This window comes from Phoenix dactylifera, chromosome 7 (assembly GCF_009389715.1).
Source record: "Phoenix dactylifera cultivar Barhee BC4 chromosome 7, palm_55x_up_171113_PBpolish2nd_filt_p, whole genome shotgun sequence".
Classification (NCBI taxonomy): domain Eukaryota; kingdom Viridiplantae; phylum Streptophyta; class Magnoliopsida; order Arecales; family Arecaceae; genus Phoenix; species Phoenix dactylifera.
Window position 1 is genome coordinate 12,214,784 of NC_052398.1, and position 16,509 is coordinate 12,231,292.

General features: G+C 39.4%; 1 protein-coding gene across 4 annotated transcripts; it reads right to left on the minus strand.

The window, feature by feature from the left end:
* Positions 1 to 350: 350 nt before the first annotated feature.
* Positions 351 to 14,101, minus strand: LOC103717181 (UDP-glucuronate:xylan alpha-glucuronosyltransferase 1-like). 4 transcript variants are annotated; one of them, XM_017845204.3, is made up of 6 exons: positions 13,968 to 14,101; positions 13,394 to 13,482; positions 8,162 to 8,265; positions 3,087 to 3,287; positions 2,028 to 2,671; positions 351 to 1,572 (listed from the first exon to the last, which is right to left on the minus strand). In XM_017845204.3, the coding sequence occupies exons 3-6, from the start codon at positions 8,212 to 8,214 to the stop codon at positions 626 to 628; spliced, it is 1,845 nt and encodes a 614-aa protein (XP_017700693.2). In that variant the 5' UTR covers positions 8,215 to 8,265; positions 13,394 to 13,482; positions 13,968 to 14,101; the 3' UTR covers positions 351 to 625. The 4 variants fall into 4 exon arrangements, with proteins under 4 accessions (XP_017700693.2, XP_026664275.2, XP_026664278.2 ...); XM_026808474.2 differs by having other exon boundaries at positions 9,376 to 13,482; XM_026808477.2 differs by having other exon boundaries at positions 3,087 to 3,336; positions 13,968 to 14,097.
* Positions 14,102 to 16,509: the final 2,408 nt, after the last annotated feature.

Here is a 16,509-nt window from a genome sequence, read left to right on the forward strand (position 1 = left end):
CATCAAATGAAAATACTTAATGATATGAATAAGGTTTCAATGAAAATAATAAACCACCATTTAAGATTAGAAGTGACTACTTGGTTAAATACTTTGTCACTCAAGTAGAAAATCCCTGGTTCAATCCCGAAGATAAGGGTTGTTACGCATGTTCAATCAGATATCAACATTTCCATCCTGATCTAATCCGAATCGGATGCAAAAGCGGTGTCACATTTGGATAATATCTGACCCATATTCTGTGAGAACTTAACATCTCTAGAGATAGAATTATTTGCTCCAGCAGAATTATGATTATAGCCAATGAACAATCAATCTTGCCACGACAACTTGCAAACAATGGAGAAAGATTGCTGAAAGAATCAGTAAAGCATATGTATTATCAAGTGGAAAAAATCAAGCCATTGATAACAATGGAACAATATGAAACCTATGACTCCAGAAACAAGGCATGCGCATAAGACCAAACATTGCCACCTTTACACTTAGCAAGGGGAAAGATATGTATGAAGGGCGTCGTTAGGTGAAGCTCTAAGGATCAGATGAATACCATTTTTTCTACAAAACTAAAGAATGTGAAAAGCGAGAAAGAAAACAGAAAGCATGAGCGAAGAGAGGGTAGAGATTATAAACTAGATAGAATGCTCTCCCAAGAGCAGAACTCCTCAAAGCAGATTTTTAGTCTTGGATCACTTATATTCCGCTTCCAGTGTCCATCAGGATTGCTTGCCTTCTCAGCCTGCCTCCGATCCTGTTCCAAGACTGCTTTCCGCATAGAGTTAAGAAGACAGAAGGATTGCAGGTTCTCTGGCATCATGTCATGCACTTTCCACCACCTTGCATGCGCTACATCACTTGCAAACATCGGAAGTCCGACATAATTCCAGTTGCAATCATAGTCACGGAAGCATAGCCATGGTTTCAGCCCCAAGTAGTGAAGAACATAGATAACCGGTGGGTCGGCCCCAATCAACTGAGTCTTTTTAACTCTCATGCTCTTATCCCCCCAAAAGTACTTCAAGAAGTTCAGGTGCTTCGGCATACGGTGCCACCATGTAAAGATCTCATTCAAGTAACCCTGGTCTCCACCATTATAGGATTCTATCTCATTGATGTGTTCCATTAACAACTGGAACGTGCAATTTGAAGGCTCGATGACCATCACGCCAGAGTTGAAGAGAGTTGCATTGTTTTCAGTGGCAGTTATTTCTGGCATCGTGAATAGGAAATCAATGTTTCTTAGGATGATCATGTCAGCATCAATGAATATAATCTTGTCGTAGTCTGTAAGCTGCCAGAGCCGGAACTTGCTGTAGTTCCATTCATTGTAGGCATCACGCTGGGCCTTTGGGTTGCGGATCCTTTGGATCGTTCTGACCTTCCACCCTGCAGCTTCAAGGCCACTTCGGTGATGGTTGCTTATTGTTTCATCAACTAGTATTACAAGGTCCCTTGTGGATCCTGTTAGACGTATGCTTTGAGCTGCAGTTATTGCACCACATACATATACATCTGCAGAGTGAAGTACTGTGGCATAGGCTTCTCGGAGTCCGGTCTTCGAGTATGGCTGTTCTGTGGGCACAACAAGCAGCTAGTGAATCATACTGTAAATTCAGCATGAAAGCAAAATATACAAATCTAGAAGGATAAAAATTATAAAAAAAAAGAAGCATGCGCAAATGAACATTACATGGGAAGTCATTTTCATATATTCAGAAAATTTTAAATTTGATCGCTGAAATCCTTGTCCGGTGCAATAGTTAAAAGATATCAGAAGAAAAAAAAAAAAGATCAACGCATATATATAACTTGCATCCTGACTAGGAAGGGAAAGACATATAATGATCGAGTCCTAATAACTTCCAAAGATCAATGAAATGAGACAATTCAAGAATTTGACATATATATACATATATAAAGGGATCAAAATCCAGGTCTCATCTTTCAAGATGGAAAACCAACGGTTCGTTTCCATTTTCACACAGAATCTGCAGAGCAGGAAGGCAAAAGAAGATAATCCAACTGACCTTTTGCTTTGAGCGGCACAGCAAGTTCACATGATCCAACCGGAAGCCGAAGCTTTTCCTTCAGTGTTTTTAAGTTAGGCCTATACAGCCAAACATTTTCTTCCCGTTTGACAAGGTCTTTGCAAGTGAAGAGATTTGGAATTGGGAAGCAATCAGTTACCAAAAGAACATGAACCCGATCCTGGCTTTCCACAGAAGCCGAAGCAAGTTTCGCTGCAGCGAGCTGCAAATGCAACCTTGCAACGTCTCTTGACCAGCTCCCTGACTTGTTACAAGGAAGCTTGACTGCAACAAGGTCAAACTGTGACCCTTGAGGAACTTCCGGTGCAGGAAGAGATGGACAAACAGGCACTTCAAATTCTTCTTCCTCATCAATCCATTCAGGGTAAAGAACCTCCCAAGTAAGATTGCTGTTGGCATAATCTAGATGTACAACAGAAGTGTTTTCCCATGGTAAAATATGCTGCCAGTAGCTGACCTCAGTAGTGTTGAAATTCAGTAAGCCGACTTTGAGATTTCCTCTCATGCCAGCCACTTGTTCTATAATTTTTGATATTTGTGACCAGTTGACATCCAAATGTGATATGTATCTGGAATCCAAAGTCACTCTGTCCCATATCCACCCAAGATCTAGAAGTCCAGGCCTGCGTTCCCATCATACATCACTTAGGAATGAGATGCTTCTTCGCAAGTTCCACATGAATGTATTATTAAAACAAAATTAGCATTTTACAGTTGATTTCAGCACATAAGCATAGGTTTTTTACCCTCCTGATAGTATGACAGTATATACTTCCAAAATTGATTAAAGTTTGTTTATGATGTGTTTTCTCAAAAATTTTGTTACCATATGAACAATTCCTGTCCAGGTTTCAAAAACAGCCAAAACTGGCACCTGTACACAGTGTGTGGGGATGGGATGCGCTCCCGTACCATGGTGCCATTACTCGGTACCATAACAGTTTTTTGGAAAAACTGATACACTCTCCAGTACCGGTTTTGTCATCTCCTAAACATATCTAAACCATGTACAGTCTATTCGAGCAAAAGAAGACATACCGAGAAATAGACTGCAGGAGACGCTCATTATGCACTGCTGAAGAGTGCAGAAGTGTTAAAATTGTGCCACAAATAATCATAACCAACATAAGTTTCAAAGAATGAAACTTGCAGCTTGAACTCCTTTCTGGAATAAGGAAGTTGAACTTATCTACTACTTTAAAAGCTCTGCTTCGTCGGGCTCTTTTGCTTGCATTATCACTGGCTCAAGAAGGCATCCGTAAATCAATTTAGTCATTCCAACATGCATCTACAAAGAATCAGATGTACTAAGGGAAGTGAAGGCAGGTGAAAACTGAGAAGCAGTAAAACTGCAGAACATGCAAATATAGCATTACCATGGATAGGATAAATCTTAGAACTATCTTCCACATCAGGCCAAACTGGTCAGAAACCAGATTTATAATCATGCATGCAGAATTAGCAAATGGCAGAATACTGGACTGTGCAATATAGAATTCTTAAGCAATACTCAAGCAAATGTTTGATTACTACATAACACGAGTTTTATACACTCTTGTGGACTTCTTTTTAGGATGTCAGCTTTGTGCTAATTTTTTGTAAATTGTATTTTTGGGCCAACTCATGTTGGTAATTAGTTTATTTTTCTTTAAATTTTCATATACTATGTAATAGGGTTAATTTCCTTAGAGACATTTTTGGCTCACATATGTCTATATAAGTCCACTTCCCTCCATTCTCCATCACCTATGAGACCAAATTTGAATCTTGAACCTTTTCATTAGATATCACTACAACCATCCAACTCTTTTGTAGGCCATCATTCTCCATTACCTATCTACCTCATAAATGACTGCACCTTGCATGAGATTTCCACACCACCTTGCATAACTAAGTCAACAGCTTATCCAGTATTCTAGGTCCATTGCTCCTAGGCACTTCATGATATCTCCACAGCTTGTCCATTAAGAACCACTGAAGCTCCATGTGTATGAACCAGCATTAGTATGTCAAATTGAAAGAAGCCCCTTTTCTGTATGAAACTTGTCTTGTGAAGCTGTACTTGTTAAGCATGTCTCTAAATCTTATATGTCAGAGAATTCTTTAATGAAATAATGAAGCTATCCACTTTGCCTAAAGTGTTTGATTGTTCCTCTTCTACGTTGACCTTGTGTACCACTACTTCAGAAGGGGATACTTGGACTTTCGGGATCCGCCCTTCGCAACAAGAATCTTCCATGAAGGGTGCAAAATTTGCTTCAGAATCTTCTTGAAAACTCATTCCTGCACCCACTTTCTAAGCATTTCTTATTAAATTTTCTTCATGAGAGTCTCTTCCCTTACCTCCGCTACCACACATGAAAGGCCATATCCTTGGGCAGCACAAGTTAATTACCCCTCTATCCCCCTATCTGAATTCAAATACATCTCCTTTTAGGAGTCATCTTTGGCTTTTGTTGCAAATCACTTGAGCATCTCATTCCCTTCCCAAATGGTTTTATCCAAGATTCGCCATGTCGGTATCAAAGCCCGTGCTGGTCGACCGGGGCACAGTTCGATACGCCCCTGTGTTGTTCCATGCCGGGTCTGTAACAACACAATAGAGAGGGCGAGGGAGAGGGAGAACAGGAGAAAGAAAAAGAGAGAGAGAGGAGGGGGGGAGGGAGAGGGAAGAAGGGCCCCAGAGGCCACTAAAGGGACCTAGAGGGCCGGAGGAAGGGCCCGCCCTCCAGACCCCTATTTTGTTTGAAAAGAGGTCCGTCAGGTCTCCTTTTTTTATTTTAAAAATTTTAAGTGAAGTAGACAAAATTTTTAAAATAAAAAAAGGGCCCCGACAGACCCTATTTTGAAACTTCGACCCTTTACATCCCTCCAGTGGCCCTCACTCCCTCTCTCTCTCTTTCTCCCCCTCTCTCTCTTTCCTCCTCCCTCTCTCTGTTCTACTGATTTCTTGTTTTGAGTGCCGGAACCGTCTTGGTTCGCCGTCGACATGGCTAGGTATGCCTCGAACCAGGCGGTTCGGGACGGTTCCACATTCCTTGATTTTATCCACTGCTAATACTGGTCGAAGCATTCATCTTTGAACCTTGAGATTGTTCGCTGTGCTATTCATCCACATCGACATTACTACTTACACACAATGTGATGTTTTACATTCAAATGCTGACCATAGTACATTGCAGATATTGTTACTAGCTTGCCATAACAGCACAGTTTTCCTGTAGGACCTGTTTAATTAGTGGCATCTGAGTACTTAGAGGAAAAAGTGTAGCTTATTTACAGGTTTGGGATTTTTTTCAGAAAAACATGAGTTCAGAATGATGACACTGGTTCCTCGAATATCTTTTCTGATTCACCATATCAAAAGTTTCACAAAGTCAAGACACAAAAACTGCCATAAGGATATCCATGCAACTATACTGCACTACTTGGATATGCATACATCACTTTTTCAGTCCTAGTTTAACTAAAAGGTCCGCTACATAGGTTGAGATGAAGGGACCGGTGCAATCTTGCAGAGTGCCTGATTCAATTTTTGCAACCTTTTATAGTTTATATGTCCACTTTCAGTTGGAGTTCATTCATAGGTCCACAAACATGTCTTGAATATGATCTGACAAGCATCCAGCTCATGTATAGACTATAGAAAGCCATCTTAGTCCAAACTGTAATTTGGATCAACTAAATGCTCTTGTTTTCTAGCTGAAACAAGCGCTCCAGACTTGTCAATGCTCTCTCTCTCTCTCTCTCTCTCTCTCTGTGTGTGTGTGTGTGTGTGTCTCTGTGTGTGTGTGTACATACATGCATGTGCATGCAAGCAAGCATACATGATATGCACCTTCCTATAACCTTCTGCCTCACAATTGTCTCACATTTGACCTTAACTCTTTGATTTGATCATAGTTACAAGGAGACCAGTCAATTTGCTGACTGGAGTGCCTATGAACAAAGCGTGGAAGAAAGACCTAATTGTGAACTAGTTCCACTGCTAGAGAGTAAACTCAGTGAAGTGAAGGCTGATTTGCGGGGGCTGCCCATTGCCTTCATGTGGTTAACTGGGCCTTTTCTTTCTAAAAGAAAAACAAAGAGAAAAACTAGAGGAAGAAAAAGTAGATAAGACTCTAAATTTCTTTTTGCACTTCACAAAAAAATATGTTTGGAATCATAGCACCCTCCTACATAACTTTGTTTTAATTTAATGAAATGTGAGACTCTAACAAAACAACCTTATTGATCACATTCTAGAGCAGTTGGAGGAATTACTTTAGGATAAAGACGGCTTCCAGCAAGAGAGAATCTGCACCTTAAAACACAAAATCTATTCTTCATTCAAGAAAACTACCTAAAATTTCGAAGGTAACAAAGGTAGATCACCGCATGGCATCTTCGTCTAGAGGCCAATTAGCTCCAGACCAAAAATTTCTATTTTTTTACTGTTTATTGATCGTGAAAAACAATACAAGAAACTGTACAATATAAGCAGAACTTAGAATTTAGAACAGAGTAATTTCAAGCATCATGAACTACTTGCTAGGATTTGGGTGCCTATAGGACAAGTTTATATTAGGTTTTTTTTTTCTTGTAATATAAACTGATCTTATTGTAAAGATTACAGAGGAAGGAAAAGGTGTAACAACCCAAAAGCTCACCTAAAAAGGCTAATCGGAAAGTATTATTTTGATTACTTGATCCTATATAAGTATTCAAGATCTACCCAGCGAATAACAGATGCAGAACTAAACACACGTCCGCACAGGTCCTCGCATACTCCCCCCGTTTAAGTCCTGACGTCCTCGGACTAAGAGTTCAAATTCATTCAAATCTAATCACAAGCACCACGAGGAGAGTGATGAGATTGCAAGTCCAATCTCTTAGCCATTTTCTGTGCATAAGTAACTTATGGGGTTATTTCTAGTTTTCTTTAGGTTTGGGTTCAAAAATTGAGCCCATAAAAATTATAATCAGCATGCTAGGTGACTAGGCACATATAAAACTAGAAGAGGAGCAGGTGGTTGTAGAGGAGGGGTTGGGAGGGTGGAATGTGTGATTCGGCCAATTGTGCCTTATACATGAGATTCCAGGAAGTGAAACCCTGCAGATGAGCACATAGCCTTATAGAGATGATCAATTGTGCCAACCTTCTCTTCTGTCTTCTTTCTCTTTTGTAACAGTGCTTTTTATACATTCTTCTGAATATTCTTCCATCCTAGTACTCTTTAATTTTTTCTGTATCTTTTGAAAGAGCCTTTGATGAACTTATCTCCTCAGGCAGAAAGAATTTGGTTATATTGTTTTCTGGTTCAGAGGATCACAGTGTATGATCTAGTAACATTGTATGACACCTTAAGTCACCGTACTCAAGGTGGCTTTCTCAAGAGCAACGAGAGGGGTAATTTGAACAACAAATGCACCAAATTCAATTGTCTGAACTCTGACTAATAAAGCATCAAAAGCAATATAATAAAAAACCAAGCAGCAAGGTATACTTGAGCTCAACATACAAATTATTAACAAAAAAAGTATTAGGCTCTGCTTGGATGTGTTAATCTCAAAATGATGATCTTATCCATTTTCTGATTCCAAAAGTTAAAATTTGTGATTTTTAGTGGGCCTTTGGTTGTTCAAAAGAGGAGCTTCAAAGTTACAGGATGATAGGGAAATATCAAGAATGAGGAATTCATACTCCCAGTAGAAATTTACAAAGGAATTTGGTGAAATTTCATTGTGCAACCAAACACCAAGTTGGTTAAAATCATCTTTTTAATTTCCAAAAAAATACCAGGGTATCATGGTTTTTGTGCTAGCAACTGTCATGGCATCTAAAAATGATAGCAATTCCATGCCTAGAAAAAGAATTTTAACATGGACTTTACATCAATCCATAAAAAGGTTCTTCCTTTCCTGAGATTCAGAAGGGTTACGTTGAATAATACCAGATATAATGAAATACTTGAGCAAAAGGGAAAAAAAAAAGATGGAACTAAATGTCAGTGCAGACCAGTAAGAAGAAAGAAACAATAACTAAATGTAATGGCTTCAACGCCAGAAGAATGACAGGGCAGCTACAAACCGAGTAAGAGGCAGCAAAATAAGTAGTGAACCAAGAAACTCACTTAGTTTCAACCGACATGTGCAGGGCTACCAAGTTTCCAGGTGACGCATCCATAAACCTTCTCTTACTGATCAGGCCACAGCAGGGAAAGTCCTCATAAGATCACTGATCCACACAAAAATCCATCCTCATGTGAGAATGTACACAGCCACAGATAAATAATTCGCAGATCAAACAAAGATTCCATATACCCAGACTGATGCCTACAACGATCACTGTCACGCTCTAAATCGAGCACGTAACAGATGTCGCATGCCTGCAAGGCGAACCACACAAACATGCAAGGCTATCTGAACAATAAATCTAATCATTGCATAATAATTTTAAACCAATAACAGGATAACCTTGATCCTTGAGAATTTAGATCTACTAGATGCTCCAAACCATCTAGTGCACTCTCCCTAAGTTCCGCAACCAATCATAGATTAGAATTTGAAAATAGAGAAAAAGAAGAAGAATAAGCTACAGTAGCTCAGTAAACAACATAATCCCTCAAAGTGGGTTATGCTAGGAGTTATATTCCTTGCATAGAAGATTTGCTGTTATAGCTTAGCTTAATTTTAGGATGCACCAACCTGTATTCTCTGTATATATACATCACGTATATCAATAAAAATGTGTGCAAGCCTTTCTTAAACCAGAAGTTTACTTTTCTCCAGATAACAAATATTAAAGAACAAATAATGGTGCCCAAATACTATTATTCTAATCACCAGTGGTGCAGTGTCGAAACTAGTTTTTCATATTACAAGTCGATAATGCCAACATACAATTCTCAATGGCCGAACTAGATCAGATCATAGTCATACTAAATATATAGGAATAAAAATATTTTCACAAGTTATCCAGCCAAATTTTCCAAACCATTACTCAAAATTGATCTTATGTTCAAAATATTTTATTTACGAAAATATCAAAATATATATTTTATTCTTATATTATTTTTAAAGATAAAACATAACATGCTTAACTATTTAATCAAACAGAAGCAAAAATCATAAAAACTATTTTATCAAATGATATAAACTATAATTTTCCACGATCTCTTAGAAAACACACCTCTCAGAAAAAATCTAGATAATCTAATCATCTCACTGGAGCTTTTCAAGACTTAATAATCCAAAATCGCACACATATTGAATCAGCGGCACATTAATATCTAAAATCCTGATTTCCAAACCAGCTACCATTATAACAGAGGAACCGGCCGCTAACCTTGCTCCTTTCCCTGTCATAGGATAGAAGAGAGGAGGCGACATGGTGAAACCCTCCTGGGACTTAGCTTAGAGATAGGAGAGAGAGTGAGGCATGAAAAATGGAAGGCATAGCTTCCCTTCGCCTACTAACACACGCACACACAGAGAGTGGTGGGAGAGAAATAGGAAGAATTAAAAAAGATGAGAGACGGTGGAAGAGGGAACGGTACCCTCTCACTGTTATACACAAACACGGAGGAGAAGGGAGGCTAGAGGCGAGAGAGAGAGAGAGAGAGAGATGAAGAGAAGGAAGGAAGAGATGGTGGAGAAGAAGGAAGAGAACATGAGGTGGAGGAAAAGAGCATGCTAGGGGCAGAGGACATGACTGTAGGGCGGGGAGAATCTCGTTCGCGTGCTTCAGCAAGGAACAGGGGAGAGAGAGCATGGCACGGGAAGCGGTGGAGGAGACAGGCGAGAGAGGCGTGGTGCGTTAAGCGAGAAGGAAATGGGGTAGGGGCTGCTCCCTTTTTAACGGAGCAAACGCTCGCTCCCCTTCGTTCTAATTCGCAAGCATGCGCAGAGAGAAACAGGGGCATGTCTCTCCTGCTTCCCGATTTGGAAAGGACCAAGGTACCACCCGCTGTAGAGGGGGCCATCCTAGCTCCCTTAAAAATTTCATCCTCCAAAATTTACGAATCTAAACTTACGGAACTTCGAGGACACTTATTATGGTCGTCTCATCATGGAGCTCTCAGATAGTTTATCTCTCGGAGCGTTTATTTTGTAAATCAGGTTCTAAACCTTACCATTCTTTAACTCACTGTGCTTTTGCTGTGGAACTCTGATTTCGTTGAACATAAAACAAATATCACAATAAATATTCAGACAAAATAACATAAAGTTATCAATAAGATATAGCCAACAAAGATATTTCATGGCCCAATTTCTAACCAACTCTCAACCTTTGCGTTGAATCCTTGACGATCCTTAGTCAAAACATAGTCTTGACTAAACTTAAGCCCTGAGAAAACTAAATCTATAATAACCTCCATTGATGGGGCTAGATCAGATCATAGCGATACTGAATATATAAATATAAAATTATTTTCACAAATATTCAGCCAAATTTTCTAAATCCGTCATGTCCAAAATAACTTATTATGAGAATATCAAAATATATATTTTATTCTTATATTGTTTTCCAAGATTGAACATAATATGCTTAACGATTTAATCAAATAGAAGCAGAAATTATAAAAAACTCTTTTATCAAATGATATAAACTATAATTTTTCAAAAACTCTTAGAAAACACAGATATCAAAATCCAAATAATCTGACTGAAGCTCCTTGGGACCTAATAATCTAAATCACATACATGTATTGAATCGGTGGTACGCAAATGCTTTAACATAATTTCTAAAAATTCTTGAAAAATTTCAAAATCCTGATTTTTAAACCTATCATTGTAATAGAGGAGACGGCCACTAACCTACCTTGCTCTATTTCTTGTCATAGGACGGAAGAGAGGAGGCGACACAGTGAAACCCTTCTACGGCTTAGCTCAGAGATAGGAGAGAACTGAAAGACGGAGAGAGAGTGAGGCGTGGACAAGAGAGGACAGCTGCCTTTCGCCTGCTAACGCGCACACACGCATAGGTGGCTGGAAGAGAAATAGGAAGAAGAGAGATGAGAGATGGTGGAAGAGGGCACAGTGCCCTCTCACCGATTCCCCCCACACACACAGGGAGGGGAAGGGAGACTAGAAGCGAGAGAGAGAGATTAAGAGGAGGAAGGAAAAGACGATGGAGGAGAAGGAGGAGAACGGGAGGTGATAAAGAGCATGCTAGTGGTGGAGGAAAGGACTGTAGAGTAAGGAGGAGCACTGACGTGTGCTTGAGGAAGGCACTGGCGAGAACGAGCGTCGCACAGAAAGCAGTGCAGGAGACGGGCGAGAGAGGCATGGTGCATACGTGAGGAGGAAACGAGGTAAGCACTGGTCTTCTTTTTTTAATAGCGCACGCCCCCTCCCCTTCGTTCTAATCCACAAGTTGCGCGATAGAGAGAAACAAGCGCAGGCGCCCCCGTTTCCCGCTTTGGGTAGGAATGGGCCAATGCCCCTTGGAGGAATGGGGCAAGAAATTATTAAAGAATATCAGAGAAGATTTTATCGGAGAGATTTTCGGCCGATATACCATATTAGGGACTATTAGACAACATCAGAAAATATCGGAGGTCCAAACGAGGGTGCGCATCAGTGATCTTCTTACATGGACTAGTAGGGAGCCAGAAAGGCAGATTGACAGAGGATGGATCTGGAGGATGAGGGTGCATCCCCGGGTGACGCTCTTTTTTTAGAAGGTGGCTTGGGGCTGCCTACCTACCAGAAATATGCTTGCTTGATGGGAGATGCGGATGAGCTCGTTGTGTGAGATATATCTGGAGGTTGAGAAGATCATCAGTCACGTACTTCTTCGGTGCTCTACAGTCGTGCAGATATGGAGATGTTCACCTGTGCCAGTCCATTCGATGTGAGAGTCGGTGGAGGATATGCTTCGGTATCTGAGAGAATCCCTCTGGAGACCGAGTACTGCAGAGATGGGGACCGTGGCTGCTTACTTGGCCTATCATATCTGGTTGGACAGGAACAACCGTCTGTTTGAGGGCAGGAGATCGTCCCCACGGGTTGTAATGGACAAAGCCATGCGGCGTGCAGCGGAGGTTACTAGTTTGGGGCACCTGCTCCGTTGTCTCAGCGTCCAAGTTTATCTACTTCTCTTGAGTACCCTCACCCCCTGGTTATCTTAAGGTGAATTTCGATGGAGGCATGGCGGGGGATGGCGCCTCTGGGGGAGTGGGTTTTGTGATCAGGGACCATAGGGGCAGATTCATAGCAGCTGGAAGGCGGAGCACACCTAGTCTGACCACAGTGGGAGTGGAACTCCGGGCAGCATGGGAGACGGGTATTGGGGGTTAATAGCTTATTTTTTGAGGGCGATTCCTCCACGGTGATTGACTAGATTAGGGGAGCGGATAGGTACGAGGATGTCCATCCATTGATACGAGATACCCGCACATTGCTAAGGGAGTTGACCTCCCTCCGGATAGCTCATGTGTATCGAGAGGCGAATAGTGCAGCAGACTGGGTCGCCTCTTATGCCGTCTGACACTCCGAGGAGGTCATTTGGACAAGCTAAGCTAATATTCCACACCCTCTGTACTGTTTACTTTCACCTGATTTGGCAGATTGTACTCACGCTCGAGCTATATGAATGAAAAGCTATTTAGACCAAAAAAAAAAAATATCAGAGAACCTCACTGCCAACATGTTTGAGATTTTTGCTCCATTGGTATTGGGTTTCTCAAGAGAAACAAGAGGCGTAATTTGAACAACAAATGCACCAAATTCAATTGTCTGAACTCTGAACTAATAAAGCATCAAAAGCAATATAATCACAAACTAAGCAGCAAGGTGTAATTGAGCTCAACTTACGCATAATATATTAAAAAAAAAAGTATTAGGCTCTGCTTGGATGTGTTAAATCTCAAAATGATGATGTAATCCATTTTCTTATCCCAAAAGTTGAAAATTGGTGATTTTTAATGGGCCTTTGGCAACATCAAGAACTAGCAATTCCTCCTCAAAGTAGAAATTTGCAACGGAAGTTGGTGAAATTTCATCTTGCAACCAAACACCAAGTTGGCTATTCCAAAAAAAAAATAATCAGAGTATCATTATTTCTGCGGCAGCAACTGACCTAGCATCTAAATATGAGCTAGAAGAAGAATTTTAACCTGTCCTTCACATAAATCCGTAAAAAGGTTCTCCCTTTCCCAAAGATTCAGAAGAATTATGCTGAACAATACCAGATATAGCAGAAATATCGGAAACAATTGAGAAAAAGGAAAAGAAAACGGATGGAACTAAATCTCAGTGCAGAGCAGTAAGAAGAACGAAACAATAGACAGCAAAAGAACGACAGGGCAACCACAAACAGAGAAGAGGCGGCAGAAGAAGTACAGAACCGAGAAACTCACTTAGTTCCAGCCGTCCGGTGCCGGGCTTCCAAGTTACCAACCCCTACGTCTTCTCTCGCCGATCAGGCCGCAGCAGGGGATGTCCTCATCTGATCTCCAATCCACACAAGAATCCATGCTCATGTGAGAATACACACAGCCATAGACAAATAATTCACAGATCAAATAAAGATCCTATTACTAATTTAAAGAAGAGAACTGCTCGGTTGAAACAAGAATCCGCAAGAAATAATAAGAGTTTACCGCAGATACAGATTACACCGGAAAACCACGTCAAAGTGCAAGACATAGACATGGGCTGAGATCAATGGAGAAATGGTCAACAAAATCTGGTTAAAAAAATAGAAGAAGAAGAAGAAAACATCACCAATTTAAAGATTAAAAAACCTAGAAAAGTCCCCCCAAAAACATTAAGAAACCTCAGAACAGTTAATGCTAATAGAAAGGAAGCAAAACTTGCACGGCAGAAGGAATCCAAACAGCCCGGAAAACCCACAGAAATCAATGCAAAAACCGATTTTGAGAAGAAAGACAGAAGAAGAGGTCGAGAAAGAGAGAAATGGTGAATTTTTACCCAAGTGGTGGATTTGGTTCTTTGGATCGCTACCCGTCTTTGTTAGAAACTGAGGCGGTGGAATGTTTATATCAGCGGAATTGGAGCCGAGTACCAGGTTGGAGGGAAACTGTGGCGAGGAAAAGAAAAGGTGGAAAGTAATTAATAAAGTCATAATATCCGATGATTAAGGATATAGGAGAAAGGTTAAATATATGAATTTTAAAAACAATGAGGCTAAGTCTACATTAAATGCCACCAAATCACAGGTCGCTCCTTGGTGTTTCTAATTAAGTGGGAGGAGGGGGAATAATGATCTGGTGTTTGGATTTGGATCCGAGAAGAAGTCATATGGGGCGGGCGGTTGACCGGGTCTTCTGCTATCAACGGAGTGTCACTTCATAATTAAAAAAATAAAAAAGATTGCAGATGCCATTTTTCTTCCTCGTCGTCTCATTCTTTTTCTTCCTCGTCAAATTTCTCTACCGAATATTTTTTGTCATCAAACCATCTCTCACATCTGTAAGATATTTTTTTCTCCTTACCAAGTCTCTTTCTCCTCCTCCAAATTATCTTTTCTTTTTTCCAAAATCTTTTCACTTAAGAATTAATAAAATTTAAAGAATAATATGTATATAATTTCTTATGCTAGACAAAGTTAGAAATTGTTCACTATGTACTGGCATAGATAAATATTATATTTTAAAAATTATGCATCAATTTATCTAGAGATATGTATTAGATTGGCTTACTAGATGACTTAATTTGCTCGATGTGCATTACCTGGACAAGTAGTGTGTACTGGTGAAAAACATGTTTTGAAAATTATGTATCGATTTATTTGGAGATGTATATTGGATCAATGCTGGGTGTGTATCAAAGAAATTTGTAATACATATCAAAAAGTCAACGAGTGTGTATCACCCGACCTTGTTGTGTATATTCCTACCATATAGTATATATCACCTAACCATGTAGTGTGTACTAGTGAACATGATGTTATAGAGACTGTATATCAATTTGCTTAAATATGTATATTCGGTTGTTAGATAATTAATTTGCTAGCTATGTATCATATAACCATGTACTATATATTGGTGAACACCATATTTTAGAAACTATATACCGATTTACCTAGAGGCATGTAGTGGCTTGCTAGATGACTAATTTGCTCGGTGTGTATCATCTGGTCATATAGTATATACCGATAGAAAGCATGTTTTGAAAATGAGAAAGAAAGAAGATGCCACACGTATTTTTTTTTTTTTTAATCACATGATCGTTGACTCCTTTGTTAAGAGGAGTTTCTGGCTTTTGGGCTTCTACTTTGAGATGGGCACTAGAGAAACATGGCAAAATAGGAAGCATGCCTCATAATTCATTCTTTGGCGCTCGCCCCATATGATTTTTGTTCTTACAAGTCCCACTCACCATGAACAAAGATCATATAGGTGGGCATTATAAAATATCATATGGGGCGGGATTTCCATTTAGCCATGTTTCTTCTAGTGCTAATCTTAAAGAAGAAACCCAAATTCAAATAGGGATATAACTCCTCCTACTGATAGAGTCCGTTAATCCCTTAACTTAAAAAAAATAAAAAATAAAAAATTGCATGCGCTAAGGGAGATCGTCTACGGAGAGATACTATCTGCATCCTTTTTTTTGCTACGTCATATCTTTCAATCTATTCTCTTTCTTATCAAGCCATCTATCCCATCCTTGAAGCCTTTCTTCTCCTTCTGAGTCCCTTTTTTCCCTTCCAGATCTCTCTCTTTTTTCTAGGATCTATACACCTAAGAGTTAATAAAATATAAGAAATATTATATACATAATTTTTTATATTAAAAAATTTTAGAAACTGTGTATCAGTACTAATGAACATCATATTCTGAAAACTATGTATCGATTTACCTAAATATATGTATTGAATTACTGTCGGGTATATATCAAATAAGCTTGTAGTAAATATTAAAAAATCAACGAGCGTGCATCACCATCCATGTAGTGTGTAATGGTGAACATGATATTTTGAAAACTGTGTTTCAATTTGCTTGGAGGTATATAATAGATTACTACATAACTAATTTGCTACATGTATAACACCTAGTCGTATACTATATGCTAGTGAATATTATATTTTAGATATTGTGTATCGATTTACCAGATATGCGTATTGGCTTCCTAAGGGACTAATTTACTTTGTATATTACTTGGTCAAATAGTATGTACCAGTAAAAAGTATATTTTAGAAACAAGAAAGAAAGAGGTTGCTACGTGTGCATTTCTTTCTTTTTTTAGCTTGTTTTTTTTTTTAATCACGGGACTAACAACTCCTTTTGTAGAAAGAGTATAATTTTTAGATTTCTACTAGAGAAAACGCAGTAAAATAGAAACCTGTTCCATATATTTTTCTCTTACACTTGCCCCATATCATTTTTGTTTGCTCACCTTAGTGTTAAAAGAAATGACTGGAGGTCCCGGCCTATTATCTGAAACTTTTTCTTCATGGTTGGCATGCCATAAGTGGCGAGGAGAAGAGGTTGGTGCACTGCAACATCTG

What these genes read in the sequence shown, in the direction of transcription:
- LOC103717181 (XM_017845204.3), bottom strand. Translation starts at nt 8,214, where the DNA reads ATGGATGCGTCACCTGGAAACTTGGTAGCCCTGCACATGTCGGTTGAA. An exon ending in CTCCTGCAGTCTATTTCTCG is followed by an intron (nt 2,672 to 3,086) that starts GTATGTCTTCTT and finishes ATGGGAACGCAG; the next exon opens with GCCTGGACTTCTAGATCTTG. An exon ending in TGTGCCGCTCAAAGCAAAAG is followed by an intron (nt 1,573 to 2,027) that starts GTCAGTTGGATT and finishes TTGTGCCCACAG; the next exon opens with AACAGCCATACTCGAAGACC.